Raw genomic sequence first — 19,015 nt, 5'->3', positions numbered from 1 at the left:
CATACGCTAACAAATGGCTCAGGCACTATAGTTGAAATATATCGAAAAAATACGCACTTTGACCCAGTCAAAAGTGTATATCTCAGCGTTTGATACTAGCTTTATATTTTAGATACCGCAAAATAGTTGATACGTTTGTATTTTTAATTAAACTATGTTTTAAGTAGAGTTTGCTACGTTAAAAAAGTTATTTGTGTTATATTTGTTTTACAAGACCAAGTTTTACAATACTTTTTTTAGGTTAACAAAAAATCATATATGTTTGAAATCAAAAAAAAGTTTTAGTTTTCGAGCTTTTGCGCGTACCTTATCGATGTGCAGACATTACATAATAGTATATTACTTAAAATGCTTTTTTAAGCAACTGTGAATCTCATACCTTTCAGTTATTAATCTTTCCTACTTATTTGGTTTATAAATTTTATACCTCATTTAGTATTATTGTTTCATCATTTTTATATTAATTTTAAAATACTAGGGTTTTATTTTTTGTTTAAGTTTTGATAATAAACTTTTTTTTGTTACAATTTGCCTCTTCATTTTAAAATTAAACATCTCAACTTATTTTTGAATTTATCTAAAATGTTTACTCTAAAATTCAATAAAAAATCTAAGAAGAATTTTATTAAAAAAACATCTAAAGTAACGCAACGTTTACTTTAATGAACGTTTTATTTATGATATAAATTAATAATATAAATTGCTGTGAAAGCAATTTCAATATCAAATGTTCAGTTAGTAATCCTTTTATATTAAGCTGGTAAAATCCAGCCTAAATTTGATTTTTCAATTAACATTTAAGCTAAAAAATGAATTGCAAAAGTAATAAGTTAGAACTATATTATTTAAGGAACTTATCAGCAGTACTTTATAATACTATTTTCAAATTTTATAAAGATGTGCAATTGTTAGTTGTTATTTATATAATTGTATTTTGACGACCATAATATATTTCATTTAGATATAGATTTTATAACACCAAAGCTTTAAGTTATTTTACTGATATTTTCACGCTTAAACAAGTAACCTTATTTTCAGACTAGCAAGAATTCTACTCGGTATTTTATACTTTTCTGCACATTTACAATAAACCTGACATCGTAACTAAGTAAAATTGTAACTTGTATTTTACTTTTATATTTATGGTATTCTTTGCTTTCTCATATTACACATTTTAACTTTGTTTATTTTTTTGGCAAAGAAGAGAGTTCAGACAAAAACTTTTACTTAAAAATCTTCACTATTTTACCCATAATTTTTTTTAAATAAGCATTCTAACTTTGTAGTGACGTAACTATTATTTTAATAGAAGTTTTATTTATGAACGGTATTAACATTTTACAAACTAATATTAGTTGAGTAAGTGAAAGTCTATATTTTGAATTCCAATTTTACTTAGTGAAATCTAGCATATATAACTATATACCCAAATTAAACGTTTGTTATGCTGAACTAACTTGAGCTGAGCATACATAAAAGTTGTTTTAAAGTTTTTTACTTTTAATTCTCGCTAATAGTATTTATATATCTCAAAATTTGCTGCTGCCTAGCTTCTAGCGAACTGTTAAGTTGCTAATTATACATTTATATGTTAATAATCTAAACGCAGAACTTGTTTGGTTTATGCTATTAAATTAAAATAACCTTCAAAAGTTTAGTTGTTGTTTAATGCTAATTGAATTTGAAATGTTTAGGTAGGATTTGTTTTTATTGTTGTGCTGCAATTCTAAAGCTTTAAATTAAAATATGCATATACAGTATACATTCTTTGTATTATACAAGGTGTAGTTAATTTTAGTTGTTACTTATTAAGTTTCAAATGATAGTTCTAAACTTACCTTAACCTTAATACTCTACTATTTTAGTAATATCAAAACTGTAGTTTTTTCATCTTTAATCTTTTATATAATTAAAATAATATAATAAAGTTTTAAATTATATAAATTTATCATTGTTAATATAAAAAACGCTTCTAGTTTTAAAGTTGTACGTTAATTGTTATCGTAATAAAACATACTTTTATAGTTACTATCACCTAAATTTTAACTCATTTGAAAAATAATGATAGGTTTAAATTTTAGAAACACTTTTGTTGTAGTTTAACTTATTGTTTTAAAAGTTTACCTCTTAATCATTTTTTTAAATTAGATAATGATACGTTGATTAGCTTAGGAAAACGTTTTCATGAAAAATTAAATTTTTGTATATAAAATTAGCTCAAAACTTACATTTAAAACTTCAAGTGACGTAATGATTATTTTAAAGGTAAATTGTTTTACAGAACGTAAAATAAGTAACCAGTAATTTCTACCAAGATTATTATTCTTCTGATTTGTTAATTTGAATTGGTGTAATCCAGTATACTTCATCAAACATTTAAACACCTTGATATAAACGCAATAAATATCAATACTGTACGTAATTCGAAGTCAATCAAAAATAGCGTACCTTACAGTTTTGAGACTTATTATGTCCTTTTTACACCTAAAAATAGCAAATATATATCAATTATTCCACTCATTTACGATATTTAGTGCGTACCTTATTGATGTTCCGACTGTATTTAATAATGTGTAAGTTTTAGTAATTTTTTTTACTTTATTAATTACTTTTGAATATTTAATTTTTTTCTTTTTATTAGGTATAATTATAAAATTTTATTCGTTATGAAGTAATACCGCAACATTTTTTTATTAACTGTTGTACACAGAGATTTAGTGTTTTAATGTAAGTTTATTGATTAAACAGATTTTTTGGTTTACATAGCTTTTTCTTTTTAAGATTAAGCTTTTCAATTTGTTTTTAAGTCATAGATAAAGCCATGAACTTATTTTAAAGTTCCACTAATATCACAATTTTTATAATGAAAAGTTGCGCTTATAACTTACATTTAAACTTTTTGTGACGTAACGATTATTTTAAAACAATGTTTTATACAAAATATAAAATAAATAGTGAGCAATTATCGTTTTTGACACGAAGCTTTTAAATATATTAATTTTAACTGGTAACAACCAGTCTACATCTTATTATAGAATTAAAATTAAAGCTAATTCATGTATTGCTAAACTCATAGGTTTCTATATTATTGAAGCAACTCTATAACTATATTATTTTTAATGTTGTACAATCGGAACTTCAAGTTAAAGAAATTGTAGAAACTGTTTTGAACTATACATAACTGTTGGTTTTTAGTTGAATAGATTTAGTTTGAAAAACAATTTTTTTCTTTAAGGATAAGTTTGCAACACCAAAGCCTTAAACTGTTATACAAGTATTTTCACGCTTAAACAAGTGACTTCCTATTAGGCCTTGCTAGAATTATAATTGGTATTTCAACTATACTGTTACACTAACTAAATACAAATACTTAATTTTGTTGTTTAGTAAAATACGTAACTTATCTCTAGCTTTTATAGTTGTGCTATTTTTAATTTCTTAATATACATATTTCAAGTTGGTATAAGATTTTAGTAACAAATCAGTGAATTCAAAAAAAAATTTACTTAAAGTATACAATTTTTTTACATGAAAGGATCGTTTAAAATATGCATCTAAACTTTTAGTTACGTAACGATTATTTTGACAGTATAAATATAAATAAAGTATATAAAAAAAGTAAGCTCCGTCTATGATTATAGACATTTTCCTCTGCTGCTAGTTTGAACTGGTGTAAACCAGCATACACAAAACTTTACAACTATAGAAATATTTGCACAATACTGGATGAATGTGTACATACATTATAATTCTAAAAGCTAAAAGCACTCAGTAAAATTAATTTTTCGTTCTTAATTATATATATGTGTGTTCAAGAATAATAATGTAAAGCTTTTAAATACACAGTTAAACTTCTATAAGCTCTCTATTTACAGGGTTGCCAGTTTACCTGGAAACTTGGAAAAACCTGGAATTTGACAACTTAAGCTAAAATAACCTGGAAAAACCTGGAATTTGAGAAATTTTGAAAAAAAAACCATGGAAAAACCTGGAATTTTTAATTATTTTAACATTTTTAGTTGTAAAATTTTGATTTGACACAAAAAATATATCATATAATTAAAATTTTTTGTCATCATCGAAAATTTTTTTTATTAAAAAACACATTTAAACTTACTATACAGTATCTTTTCACTATTTTTATACTATTTTACACAGTTTCTTAAGTAGAAATTAACTTAAAACTAAAAATAGACCAAAAAATGTTTACTTTTAAAAACCTGGAAGAAATTTGGAAAACCTGGAAAAATATTTGAAAAAACGAGTGACAACCCTGTAGTTAGCTGACTCAGGCAAAAGTGCGTAGCATATTGTTTTGAGACTAACCAATATTTTTAATACCACAAAATAGTTCAATGTATTTTTAATTGCTGTACGATTTAAATTTTTTTTTTACATTTTTTAAAGGTTAACATTTCGACTTGTTTTCTGATTGTATATAACGCAATGAACTTGTTAAAAATTTTCACTCAATTTTCCAATATCAATTATCACTAAAAAATTACAAAACTTTAAAAAATAAACTTCATTCAAAATATACGTGACGTAACGTTTATTTTAGAGAAAGTTTATATTTATGGTTTAAATTACATTGCAAGCGAAAACCGTTTCAGTATCAATTGTTTCTTCATCATCCATCGGTCTAATTTAAACTGGTACAAACCAACCTACATCTTACTGCACTATTGAATAAAAATGTTATTTTAATAATTTTAAAAAGATAACTTAATAATGAATTGATATACTAATGTGTCAATACTATATTTTCTCATCATTGTTATATTAACTTTTTTATAAAGAGTTTTTTATTTTAAATGTAAGTTTCGTTAATTTACTGTTTTATTGTTACAACATCATGACTTGTTTTCTGATTGTTTATAACGCATTGAACTTGTTCAATATTTTCATTTAAAAAATAACAAAATTGTACAAATTTAATTTCGTCCAAAAAAACATCTAAAGTGACGTAACCGTTATTTTAGAGGAAATTTTTGTTTAGGATATAATATAAATTGCAAGCAAAAACTGCTTCAAATAGCCAACAACTTTAACTAATCCCATTAATTTCAACTGGTATAAACCAGCAAACATTTAATATCACAAGTAATAATAGAGTAATAGATCACTACTATATTATTAAAGTAGTTCTTTATGATGTGTACTGTTTTTAATGTCCGAGTATATATATATATAAATGTTAGTTTTTATTCTGACGAGCCTAATATATTTTATTTAAATATAAATTTTACAACACCAAAGCTTAAAGTTGTTATGCTGACATTTTCACGCTTGAACAAGTGACGTTATTTTTAGACTAGATAGAATTATACTCGGTATTTTATGATTACTTGAAAATTATTAAAAACTTGTCATTGTTGTCAAGTTAAAACGCAGCTTTTCTTTTAATTTTTTGTTTATGCTATTCTTTCTGTTTTATGTCATTTAAACTTTGTTAATGATTCTTTAACAGTTAAAGCAGTGAATTTAAACAAAAATTTCACCTAAAAATCATTACTTTTGTACCCACAAAAGTTTCACTTGAAAAATGCATTCAAACTTTGCAGTGACGTAACTATTATTTCAATAGAAGTTTTGTTTATAAATATTTTATAAACATATATTAATTAAGAAAGTGAAGGTCCATATATTGAGTACCAATTATACCTGGTGAAAACCATTGTTTGTTTCAAAATTGTAGTCAGAATATCACAAATATTTTACATGAAATTGTCGGTTGAAAATTGCGTCTAAACTTAATAGTGACGTGTTTGTTGTTTTAAAAAATATTTTAGACAAGTTAAAAATTAATATAAAAGCTTTTGAATTTTAAACATCTAAAAGACTTTTATACAACAAGTAATTTTAACTGGCACATACCAGCATACATCTTATCACTAATTAACTATATTTAAGTGTTTGTATTACTAGAATTATAGGTTAAATAGTTGTTAAAGTTATAATGTGTATTTCAATTTCAATGTTACATAATAACTATAAAGAACTGTCATTATAGTAAACCTTTTCAAGTTTATAAGTGTAGGTTTTTATTTAAGTATATTTAGTTTGATAAACAAAATACTTTTTATTTAAATATAAGATTCACAAAACCAAAAAATAAAGGTAGCACTGGATATTTCACGATTGAACAAATGAGTTTCATTTGTTTAACTAGAATTCTGCTTGTTGTTTTAAATATACACTTCTATTTGTTACAAAGCAAAAACGTAAATTGACTTCTACTTTTATATTGTAATGTTAGGCTTTTATTCGAAAAAGTACAAAATAGTTATATATTTCTAAGAATGCTAAAATTAAAAGATATGACGTAATAATAGATAGAATTTGTTGTTTTTGAAGACATGTTTTATGTCTTCAGAGTTTAATGATATGGCATGAGAGTTACATAATTTGTTTTAAAAGTAACATGATATGGCTTCAGAGAACTTGTTGTAACTTATTTTTGACTGCTGTTAAGAACTAGAATAACTAGTTAGAATAAATGCTGTTATTCTCTCTTGATTTTCTTTATATGCAAGCTTACATTTCTAATTTGTTTAATAATAAAATTTAGTAAAAAATAGTTGTTTATAATATATTAGTGATTTATTTAGTATATTAGTGATAGTTTAAGTTTTCTGTATTTATATATAATTAATTAGAATTATTAGATTCTCTTAAATGTTCATTTTATTATTAGTATTAGTTATTGGATCCCTTTAATGATATTCATATTTCCTAATTCATATTCTAATATTGTAAGTAAAAGTACCTTAAGATGATCTCAAGCGACCAAAAGGCAGTATCTGTTCCGTCGGGGCTGCCAGACCCCCCGAGCGGACAATATTTATGCTATTCTTCCATTTTAAGATTTCAAATTTAAACTTGGTTTCGGTAACAAAGCAGTAAATTTAAGCAAAAATCTAACTCAAAGTTATAACTTTTTTGCGCAAAAATAATAATTTTAAAAGTGCATTTAAAATTTGTAGTGACGTAACGATCGTTTTGAAGAAAGTTTTATTTATAAAATCTACTAATTATTCAGAAGAAATTTTTATTACGCTAATTTAAGATCCATACCATTATAAGTATTTTAACTGGTTTTAAACCAGTATACATTACCAGTTTTAAACCAGTATACATACAAAGTCTAACTAACTTTTACAGATTTTTAGCAATTATAAATATTTTATTGTTAATATATAAAAATTTTCCACTTTTAAAATTGAAGGCTAGTTGTTATCGTTTCAAAATATACTTTTGAAGTTACTATCAGTAAAAAATATCGCACAAATTTCTTGATTTAATTTGTTTAATTGTATACAAGATAGTCTCGTAATATTTAATACAAACACAATTGTACCACTATACGTATTATGATGTACTATTTCAATCAAAAATACCTTTTAAGCTTAATAAATTTAAAGTTAACCTTGTTGGTCTGAATTTAATATAGATCTTAAAACTTTAACAGCCTCACAAATTTTGTTTGATATCTAACGAAAGAGTTACTTGTTTACGGAGCACTACATTTCTACTTTAAAAAATGCTTAAACTGTAGTAATTACTTCTTATAACTATTATTAGTAATAACTGTAGTATATTTTACTTGTTAAAACAAACATTATTTTTTGTAGATGAATCAAGAAGTCAATTTAATCAATTGGATGGAATGGAAAAAATAATGGGTCTACTAACTAAAAAGGTTTTTTACTTTTTTTAGACTATTTAGTGTTAATTTGATATGAATACTTTAATTAAAATTTTATAGCATACTTTGTGCAACAAAAACAGCTTATACATGTTTGAACTGTAAATTTTGGAATATTTTTGTAGTCTTAAAGTTTGAGTTATCTGAAAAAATATATATACTAGTCATAAAAGTAAGATAGGTACTTTTTATACAGATATTTTTTAAATATATGTTGTTATAATAGGTTCGAAGTACAACTTTAATATTTATGATATTTTTATACAAATTATGCCTTAACAAATATGATAAACTTACAAACAGTAAAAGAATTTGATAATTGAAATAATACAATTTACAAAATGTTTTTTCAAATTAAAGTCTTGTCTAAAGATGATAAAGAACAATTTTACTTGTGACAATTATCTGTGACATACTTTGTATTAAACAAACACATACTTTGTGTATATAAACAAATTGCATAGCTTAATTTAAAAAGCTTATATATACTAGCTTACTTTAAATTGCATAACTTAAGTTTGTTATTGCTAAGACTTTTTTCAAAACCTTCACACGGTATGAAATTTATTTTCAGATTGTAATAGACGATATAAAATTTATACCAAAAATTCAATTTTGAAATAAAACTTATACTAAAATCATTTTATCATTTGTACTTTTTTTCTAGTACCAAGATCTTCACATGGTAGTTTTGCACGCCATATCAAACTGTTTGTTATCAGAAAATAATACAAAAATATAAAATAATTAACATTAAATAATATTTGTGTAATATACAGCATCAAAATGGACTTAATTACTTTAAACTTCAATAAAATAAAAATAATTTCAATACCAAGACCTACACATGGTAGTTTTGCACGCCATATCAAACTGCTTGTTATCAGAAGACATGATGGAATCTTTCAGGAACTCGGGAGGTCTGGAAACCCTGTTGGTTTTCATGCAGAACAATTTCCCCAGCCCCCAGGTCAAATTGTACGCAGTACAAGCAATTGGCAGGGCTGCTAAGAATGGTGGGTTTTTAATAAAACTTTGAAAATAAATTTCAATATTTCCTAAAATGTAAAATAATATTAAAATAAATTATTGGAAGAGCTGATTTGAGTGGTGGGTTTGGTTTTTTACTTAAATTAAACAAGTTACAATAAATATAGTTCCAAAGAAAATTATTGTTAGACTAAACAGGTTTTGAAAGGTAGTTAACTAGATTTATGGTCATAAAGCAAACTTATGCAATACAACTTTATTACCTTGTATTTTGTATATACTGTTTATACATATTAAATTTATGCATAAGTTTAGTTTAAAACTTTTAGTTATAAAAAAAAAGATAATAAAAAGGAACTGTTTTTGTACAATAAAGCTTTTTCATTTGGACACTTTAGTCATATAAATATTTCAACCAATTTCAGTACGTACAATTGAAGATTTTTATTAAAATAAAATAAAATTATCATAATTTTCTTCTTTTCTTATACTTAGTTTGTCTAATAATTTTTTTCCTACCTAGAGAGAAATGCCAAGGTATTACACGAACAGAACATAGAAGCTTGTATGTGGCATATGCTTAGTACAAACGTTGATAATGACAGCATTCTGATTGCACTCTGTAACACAATGGCCGTATTGGCCTATACTAATGTGTGTGCTAAAGATACCTTCGGACAAATTGGTTTGTTTTTAATATTTATTTTTTATTTATTTATACTAATGTGTGTGCTAAAGATACTTTCGGACAAATCGGTTTGTTTTTAGTATTATTTATTTATTTTTGTTTGTTTATACTAATATGTGTGCTAAAGATTTCTTCGGACAAATTGGTTTGTTTTTAATAATATTTATTTATATTTTATTTGTTTATACTAACGTTTGTGTGCTAAAGATACCTTCAAAAAATTGATTGGTTCTTAATAAAATTTATTAATTTTATACTTTACTGATGTTTTGTTTTACTCAAATACATGTCTTAGGGAAGGTTTTCTCAATTTAAATTTTGCATATGTTCATTGTTTATTAACTGGTTTTCACTTATTGGAATGCTAATAAAGTTTTCAATTTTTTTCTTCTGAAACTTTATTTTTAAATAAATCATAAGTCTATTTTTATTGTGCTAATTCATAATTGTTAATAAAATGTTAATATTTTATGTTTTTAATACTAGGATTATTTATAAGTACTTATATGAACAAGATTGACTCACTTGTTTAGCTAGAAATCAATAAAAAAAATAAAAATGTTAACTGTTTAACTTTCGATAACAAAAAGTAAACCTTTTGTCTTATTTATTTGTTTACATATATAATAACACCATTAGTATCACTCATGCCAGTCGAATTTTTTAATGTAATACTAAATACATAACATATCTGAAAATATTCAAATATATTACTAAATGTATGACAAATGAAATAACTATTTCCAGATACAATTCCATCATTAGTAGCACTAATCCCAGTTGAAAACAGTGAAGTTTCTCAAGCTGCATGTCTAGCATTGGCTAATCTTACATACCAAAGTCTCAACAATTCCCTGTTAGTTTTACTTACATATTTGTTAATTTTTTATGTTTACTAAACTTTTTTTTATTAGTTCAATTTTGATCTTTTACCACTGAAAATAGCTTCTAACTTTTGCTTTTCTAGTATGTAGCAATAGTTTTAGTAAGCCAAAGTCAAGTGACTCTTGTTTAAACAAAGTTTTGTATTATTACGTCACAACAAACGTATTTTGTCTTTATAAACGCTACAAACCCTTGTTATTCGTGAGCCTGGCTAGCTCAGTCGGTAGAGCGTTGGACTTTTAATCCAACGGTCAGGGGTTCAAGCCCCCTGTCAAGCTCCTTTTTATAATTTATTTTTAACAACTAAAAATATTAGCATTAAAATAAATTATGTAATTATTTAATCAAAGTATACAGTAAAATAATAAATAACAGGTTTATAGTAAGAGCTGGTGGTCTGGAACACCTAATTAATTCACTAATTCCTCACACATGTAGAGATATGGTTTCTGTAAATGCTGTAGCTTGTCTTATAAACATTTCAGCTGAAATATCTGTCAGGTTTGTTTATGCTTGATTTGTTTACTTATATTTGAAATATTTTTGCACTTAACACTTTATTTGCTCTATTGTGCGCAGTAGTGTACACACATTAAAGTGTGTACAAAAAGTTTTTCAGTAAACTCTTAGAACGTAATAGTAAAATAAAGTTTTTACCAAAAGTAATTTAATTTTTTTTCTTAATAAGTAACCTTTATTTAACTATATACATTTAAACAGTTGAACTTTTTTTATCTATTTAATACAAGCTTAATAATTAAAGTCCAAAAAAAATTTATTCAAAAACATTCTAAACACAGTTTTAAAAGTTTTAAAACCTAAATTGTGTAAATTACTATTTGTCAGTTACAATGCTTTACATAGTTTTAAATAGTCAAGTTTCTATTTAGGTAAGATTAGTTAACATTATTATCAGTTAGATTTTTATTGATAATTTGATTAATAGTTCTTCAGTTTTGATAAACCATATTATATATAGTATTTAAAAATAATCCTGGAAATTTTCATTCTCAAACACTTACAAAGATGTTATAAATTATAATAGAATGATTATTTAAAGTCTAAATAAATTATTTTCAGCTTTTTTATGGTTTTAGTAATATATATTAAGCTGTTAGTGCTTTAAAACTTAACTAGTTTTTTTACTAACTGAAATATTTGTTGTAGGTTGTTTAGAATTGTTGTCCATTTTTTCAAAACCTGTGCAAAACTGGGATCAAAAAATATGTGCATAACATATTATAGATATCAATCTAAATTAAGTAGTTAAAACTACTCTTCTTAATTTAATTTTTACTATCATAAATTGTATGATCACTTAGAACCAATAAAAAGATATGTATTAAATACTTATAAAAGTTATGATTATATCAGGTAGTAGTTATACATAAATAGATAATTTTAAATTAAGAGTAGAATTTAGTTCTGCCATTCTTATGAGACATCTGTCCTTAATAAAGGTTTCAAGTAAAAATACATAATTACCACATATATTTAATAATAAACTGAATTCGATTTACCAAAAAAATATGATCTCTAGGAGTCAATAAATGGTTTAAATATTTTAGTGATTTAAAAACCAAATATAGTTTTTTAATTAATATTTTTTTTACTTAAAACTGAATTCTTCAAATAAAATCTTAATCAAGGAAAAGTGATTGCATTTCAAAAAAAAGTGTTTTGTTTTATTTTTAAAACAATACATAGCTTTAGTTTTTAAACGCAGTTTTCTATATAGTACTTTTAAATGTTAACAATTTAAAAACATAATATAAACAAGAGCATTCATGAACACTTTACTACTCTACTCAAAACTATGTTACAATTCTTACTTCACATCAAGCGTATTTAGTCTTTTTAAACCCAAAAGCTAGCCATTGATGTGAGCCTGGCTAGCTCAGTCGGTAGAACGTTGGACTTTTAATCCAACGGTTAGGGGTTCAAGTATTTTTTCAGCTTTTCAGGTTTGTTGTTTGTCAGGCTCCCTTTTTCTGAAAACTTTAAACTGACGTACTATTTTATATTGCTACCATAGGTCAACTTTTAACTTCTAATTATTTATACATATCAGTATTATTACAACTATTTTTCAGACACCGTATAATAAAATTTATTGAAATTATACAAACTGATATAATATTATTTTTACAGACACGATATAATGAAGCATGGAGTTATTGCCGCCATAGGTCAATCTTTAACTTCTAATAACCCGATGGTTTGTAGCAAATCTGCTGAATTATTAGCTTGTTTCATAGATGGTGCACAAGCTAGAGAACAGGTATGTTAAATTTTTGTTGAACTTTTAATGAATATTAGATTGTACCATGTTTATTTGGCTCTTTGATAAAATATGTACTAAATTGAGTTTTTGTATGACCTTACACTATAGCATTTTTATTTTCATTTCCACACTATCAAAATTTTAAAAATCCACATAAACTACAATTAGTTTAAAGTAATGTTTTACCAATGTATGTATCTGTAAAATTTATGGAAATTCGAAGAAATGTTTTCTAAACACTAATTTAGCTATGAGATATACTTTTAAATTTATTTGACTATCATGAAAGTTTTAGTATACAAAGTTTTTTTTATGATTTTTTTTAGGTTAGCTAATACTTATCACAAGCTTATTTCAATAAAAGTAAAGTTATTTATGCATTTTTTTCTACTTCGTAGAAAATACAAAAAGTTTAAAATAGTCATATGATACTTAAGCTTTAAATTTTCATGTAAACAAATATTAAGTTTTGTAACTATACATTTATAAACTAGTTTTGGATGGTTTAAAGGTTACTAGATTTGTCAAACTAAAAATTAACATTCACGCAAAATATTAACGACTATTTAATAAGTTGACCATTGTTTTGGATCATTTATCTACTTGTTTTAGGAAAATCTCTTATAACTGACTTCACACAATTTATATGGTGCAACTAAAAAAAGGGTCTTATAGTTCAAAATAAATCAAAATGTAGGAGTTATCACTGCCTTATTTTTATTTCATGCACTACAAACTTATATCATTTAAAATATTTTTTTTGTTTTTTTACCAAAATTTATTTACCTTAATCAACTAAATAACAGACTTTAAAAATATTAAATCTTTCAGATGGTTTACCAGAATGTTATTGGCTTTTAGTACAACTTATTTTATATTTATAATTAATATCTATTATTTAGATGGCATCACAGTATGTTATGGAACTTTTGGTAAGTTTTCTGATATAATAAATAACTTTATTTTTTCGTTTTATAGATGGTATCACAGAATGTTGTAGAGCCATTAGTACAACTTCTCAGGAATAACAGTTCTGAAGTTAGAAAGTTCACTTGTCAAGCTCTAGCCAGGTATTTTAATTTATTATTCTTCTAGTTCACTATTGTTTTTAACTTTTTTAATTTCTTTTTATACTAGCTTAATTAATAAATTTTTTCATTCTAGTTCTTTCAATGTATTTTATGTAGATTTATAAAAATAATTAACATCCAGATGTGCTTCGGATCCGCAAGTATCTGATGTTTTGCTGAAACTGGGGTGAGATTAATATTTTTAATTTTTTAATTATTTTTTGTTTACTACATATCCATTATTTTAAACCGTATGAAAATGGACTTACTTAAATAATTTAAAAATGTTATACAAAATCAGTTTTACTATTATTTTAAGATAGTTTAATCTCAACTACAATTGTTATCTTTCAGTTTACTTACAACTATCTTTAGGTAAAATAAAACTAGTCAAGGTTTATGATAAAAACAACTCAAAATGTTAATGTTTAAACACTTTAATTTCTTACAGAATATTGAAATTTCTTCATGATAATTTTAATCTTTGAATTTTTTATTTTCTTACAGAACATTAAAATTACATCATGCTATAAACAATTCACAGTTATAATATTTGAACATTTTATATAACTTGTATTTTCTAATTTCTTACAGAACATTAAAACTGCTTCATGATATAAACAATTCAAACGAACGTAGGATGAACAGCAGTTTATTAGCATTCGACAAACTAATAGAATCCAACTTATCTGCTAAATATTGCGTTAAAGGGCAACTTGCCACTAAAGACATCATTGGCATGCACTTCTACGACCCTGGTAAAGTTAGTAGTTGTATATGTTATTTTACAATTATGCTTTGTGTAACTAATATATTTGTTATTAGTACTTTTAATGAGTATTGACTAATATAGTATTTACTTAAGGCCAGATAAAGTTTTAAATGGAAAAGTAAATATTGTAGGTTTTTTTTTAGTCTTTTTGTGACCAAACTAAACTTATGTAATTTTCTAATTCTTTTAAGTAAAACAAGCAATTGTATTTATTATTATATAAAAATAATTTAATAATAAAATGGTTGTTAAAGTAGAGCTTTAAGAAGTGCTTTTGAAATTTGATAATTTTCAAAAAGGTATTCTATAAAACTTTGTACGCAATTGAGCATATTAATTAGAAAAAATTTAAGGTTAAAACATATAAAATTTCGCATTGTAGCTTTATTTAAAGAAATACTGAATTATTACGTCACAATAAACGTATTTTGTTTTTATAAATCCATGTCATTCGTAATCCTGGCTAGCTCAGTCGGTGGTTGCATTTAAAGATTTTTAGAATTTACAATTACACAAGTTTTTGTTTTAAATATTATTAGAAATTTTAGCTTTGTTTTTAAGTTAATACTTAATACCTAGCTTGTACATTAACTTGAAAGATATTGACAACAAAGCTTTTTGTTTTTTAAACAACTTTAAATATAAAATGCTTTAGGGGGTAAAGGGTCACGGAGCTTCACTTCTGCACGTGCTTTAACTGTTCTAGTTAAGAACTTTTATAGTTTAATATTTTCTTATTTGTAAAACAATGTATAATAATGAAAAAAATAGTTTGCTAATTAATTTCTTGATTGACAAAGTGTCGATTACTGCAACTACTTGCTTTTAGGAGCTTTGTAGTTAAAATCAGTTTGTAAAATTTTAAGGATCAAGTAATGTTTTCAGTTTTGTTTAGTGCGTATTTTATACACTATATCTATACTATTTTTATACATGCTTGCAATTTTTTAAACAGAAATGTATAATTTTTAAACACTCTACTGTTTTATTTTTTTGAATGAAGTGGTTTTAAACCGCATAGTTATTTAACAAAAAATATAAATACCGTAGAACGTAAAATATAATAAAAATTATTATATAAATAAATTTCAATGAAAAACTTAAGTCGAATTGTTTAAACCAGTCTGAATTAGTTTATTTAAAACAAAGCCAGCAAAAACTTAAGTTAAAAAATAAAACACATGCTTTGTTTATAAATAATCACTATGTTTTTAAAATTCTCGGTGCACACTTTGAAAACGATGATCTATTTCTTAATAAACACTTTGTGTTCATATTTTAAAATCAACATTAAACTTTACTCTACGATTGTTAAGTCTCTCAGATTAAGTTACTAAATGTTATTTAAATTGAGTATATCTATATTCAAAACTACTATATAAGTATACTACAAAAAATTTATAAAAATTTACATGGAAAAATAAAAGTTTTTAGGATAATAAATAGTGTTTGTTGAAAAAGTTAAGAAGCATCTTTTAAGTCCTTTTGATGTTGAAAATCCTTGCAAAACAATCGAAATAAGCTAATTAAGACGTTTTTTGTTGAATATACGTATAGTATTTAGGAAATCTTTTTGTTTATATATGTACTGTTTGCGTTTGTAATTATAAATTATTGAATTATTTGGAATAAACTTGTTTTTCAATGGTGAACAAGTTTTAAGCTTTTCATAATATTTTTCCAAAAAGCTAAAGATGATAGAAAAACAGCAATAGTCATGATTTAATATTACCTCAAAACTAATAAATAAATTCCTATTTTGACAAATTAAAAAGTAAGTTCTAAGTAACCATTTGAATTTTGCAGTGACGTAATGAACATTTTTTATAAAAATAACTTATTATAATTTCATTTGTTCAAGAATCTACCCGTTCACATCGATAATGCATAGTGTCAAGATTTTAACAGTTTGTAACTGGTACCTTAACGGTAATGTAGTAAATAATAACAGTTTAACTGGGTGGCATAAAATATTCTATCAACTGAATTACTGTATCTTTTAATGATATTTATATTACTGCAAAATTTCGTTTACAAAGGGAACATAATGTGTTTTAAAGAAATAAGAAAGTTTTAAACTCCTACTACTAAAAAAAAAAAGTTAGATTTACTAAAGATCAAAAATATTATTAGTTAGCATCTTTTTGATTAAGTTTTTAAACCAATCTAAAACTTGTTTGCCCATCTGTTGATAATTTTGTAATAGTTAAAAATTTAAAGCATCTAAACTTTTTATTGAAAGTTAGCCCAGTTTTGCTGGTAAATTTATTCAGGAAATAAGCCTAAACTACTAACACTTTTTGCTCAGTATTTCATAGTATTTAAAAAATCAAGTTTTAGTAGACATAATTGACAAAGATATTTTTGTGTAATTTTGTATATAATTTACTAATTACAACACAGTTTTATTTAGGGTTTATTGAAGTTTAAAATATGCTGTACTAGTTTCTAAAAAAACTGTATTTATAGACAGAAAATTATTTAAATTTGTTTACTACAGTCCCCTGTCAAGCTCTTTTTTTTGAACTGAAGTTTAATTCAATTATTATATTTTATATGGTATAGAATAGTTTTGATTTTTGTTTAAAAAAATGTAGTTTCAAACTTGTTAAAGGATATTACTTTGATAGCAAAATTTGTCATTTCTTTTTTTCCAAAAGTACTGACTAAATTCTCAGCTTAAATTTAACTTTCATTGAAACTAAACATTGAAGACTGTAGTGACGTAACTGTTATTTTAATCAATGAAATTTTATTTATCTAAGAAATAAATTACTTTACATAATCAAAGTTGAATACAAAATAACTTAATAATTTACAGCTGGTACAAAACCATCAAAATATTTAATTGTCACTTTGAAATTATTTTTTTATGGAAAAAAACTTCAAGTAACTATGTAAATAAAAGCGACTAAAGAGTTTTAATCATTTAATTAGTAAAAACCATTTAAGTTAATGTTGACTTATATTTTTAGTTTTATCTGAAGTGTATTTTGAACAACATATCTAAACTATTTATAAACCAACTTTAAATTATACATGTTTTGAATAGTATCTTTATATTTTTTCATATAAGTATCAAGCAAGGCCTCAAATGTTCAAAAAACTGTGCAGTAGGTATTTAAAAAGATAAAATAACAATTTACTTTGCATGCAAGAATTAAAACAACAGCTTATTTACTTCACCCAACTGTAAAAGCTTCAAGTGTTATGCAATAGATATTTAATAAACACAAAGTGAGAATTTATTTTCCAAACAAGAACTAAGACAACAGCTCATTTGTAATACCCAACCCACCTGTAAAAGCAGCTCCGAACCTTTTACAAACAAAAATCTAGTTATTACGTCATAATACAATTTAAAAACGCTACAAATCATTTGCATTCGTTAGCCTGGCCAGCTCAGTCGGTAGAGCGTTGGACTTTTAATCCAACGGTCAGGGGTTCAAGTCCCCTGTCAGGCTTTTTTTTTCAATTTTTTTTTTCCTCAAATTCTCTCAAAATTTCTAGTTTTACCAAACCAGCTTCTCTCGTTTCATGACGCAACCAACAAACGCTCGCATGCAAGCGAACCGACGCGTATAAATATCAAGTTTGTCATTCAACCTGTCGCCTGAACGAGCTTCAGTGGTCTGGTGTGCGGGCTTCAAACCCGTAGCTGATTAACGTCAGAGTGGTTCGATTTCACCTTTCAGGCGCCATTATTTGTTGATTTTACTTATTTCATAGCTGACTTTTCCACCTTTTAGCAAAATTTTTGTTTGTTTAACTTTAATTTCATTAACTTTTTAGTATTTATAAAAAATTGATATATTTTTTTTACTAGTACAATATTATTAGTGATTGCTGTTTAAACTAAATTTAAAAACCTAAGAAAGTATCTGACTAAATTATAAGTTTGGTAAATTATTTATTAACAGTATTTTATCAACCATTGTATCATTCAAGTTAAAAAAACTAATATTTTAAGAAATTTTTTCAAATACTTTTTCCGTACTTCTATTACTTAATTTTTTGTTATTTTTTGCAAAACACAACATTTTAAAAAATCCAGCGTTTAAATATTTCTATTAAAGAAGTATGACACAGTGCTTGAACTTTATATAATTTACTCAAATATATCATAAAAGTGTTTTAAACTTATGAAGTATGTTTAAAATCAACTATTTTCACGTTTAACTCTACAGCTTATAATTTATATATACTGGTATGGCACCAGCTTTAAATATTTTATTTATAGCTCATTATGTTTTTGACATTCAAATTTTCTCTGATAAATTACTTTTATTTCCACTTTTATTTTCACACTTTTTTGCATGAAAATAATTGCTACGTCACTAAAATCTTCATATGATTCATTTCAAGTTATTTTATTTCAATTTGTAAGCTAAAAATTTTAGCATGTACTTACAGACAAAAATTTAAACTAATAGCATAGAAAATAATAACTAGCTTGTTAAGAATTTAGTTTTACAAAATAACTACTTTACTACTTTTTTGCTTGAAAGTAATTGCTACGTCACTAAAATCTTCATATGATTCATTTCAAGTTATTTTATTTCAATTTGTAAACTAAAAATTTTAGCATGTACTTACAGACAAAAATTTAAACTAATAG

At 24.6% G+C, this 19,015-nt stretch overlaps 1 protein-coding gene and 2 non-coding genes across 3 annotated transcripts; all 3 read left to right on the top strand.

Moving 5' to 3' along the window:
- Positions 1-8,555: 8,555 nt before the first annotated feature.
- LOC145848968 (armadillo repeat-containing protein 3-like) lies at positions 8,556-14,388 on the top strand (the record flags this gene model as incomplete). Its single annotated transcript, XM_082954113.1, has 7 exons — positions 8,556-8,724; positions 9,222-9,383; positions 10,134-10,242; positions 10,647-10,772; positions 12,423-12,552; positions 13,534-13,625; positions 14,220-14,388. Coding segments are annotated over exons 1-7 (957 nt in total), but the record flags the coding sequence as incomplete, so codon positions are not given.
- Positions 10,477-10,549, top strand: Trnak-uuu (transfer RNA lysine (anticodon UUU)). The gene has a single exon. It is a non-coding gene; the product is annotated as a tRNA-Lys (tRNA).
- A 3,620-nt stretch (positions 14,389-18,008) lies between the features above and the next one.
- On the top strand, positions 18,009-18,095 carry Trnastop-uca (transfer RNA opal suppressor (anticodon UCA)). Its single transcript has one exon. It is a non-coding gene; the product is annotated as a tRNA-Sec (tRNA).
- Positions 18,096-19,015: the final 920 nt, after the last annotated feature.

This window comes from Thalia democratica, unplaced genomic scaffold (assembly GCF_965202585.1).
Source record: "Thalia democratica unplaced genomic scaffold, ktThaDemo2.hap1.1 HAP1_SCAFFOLD_1882, whole genome shotgun sequence".
NCBI classification, from domain to species: Eukaryota; Metazoa; Chordata; class Thaliacea; order Salpida; family Salpidae; genus Thalia; species Thalia democratica.
This window is presented reverse-complemented; position numbering and strand designations above follow the sequence as displayed.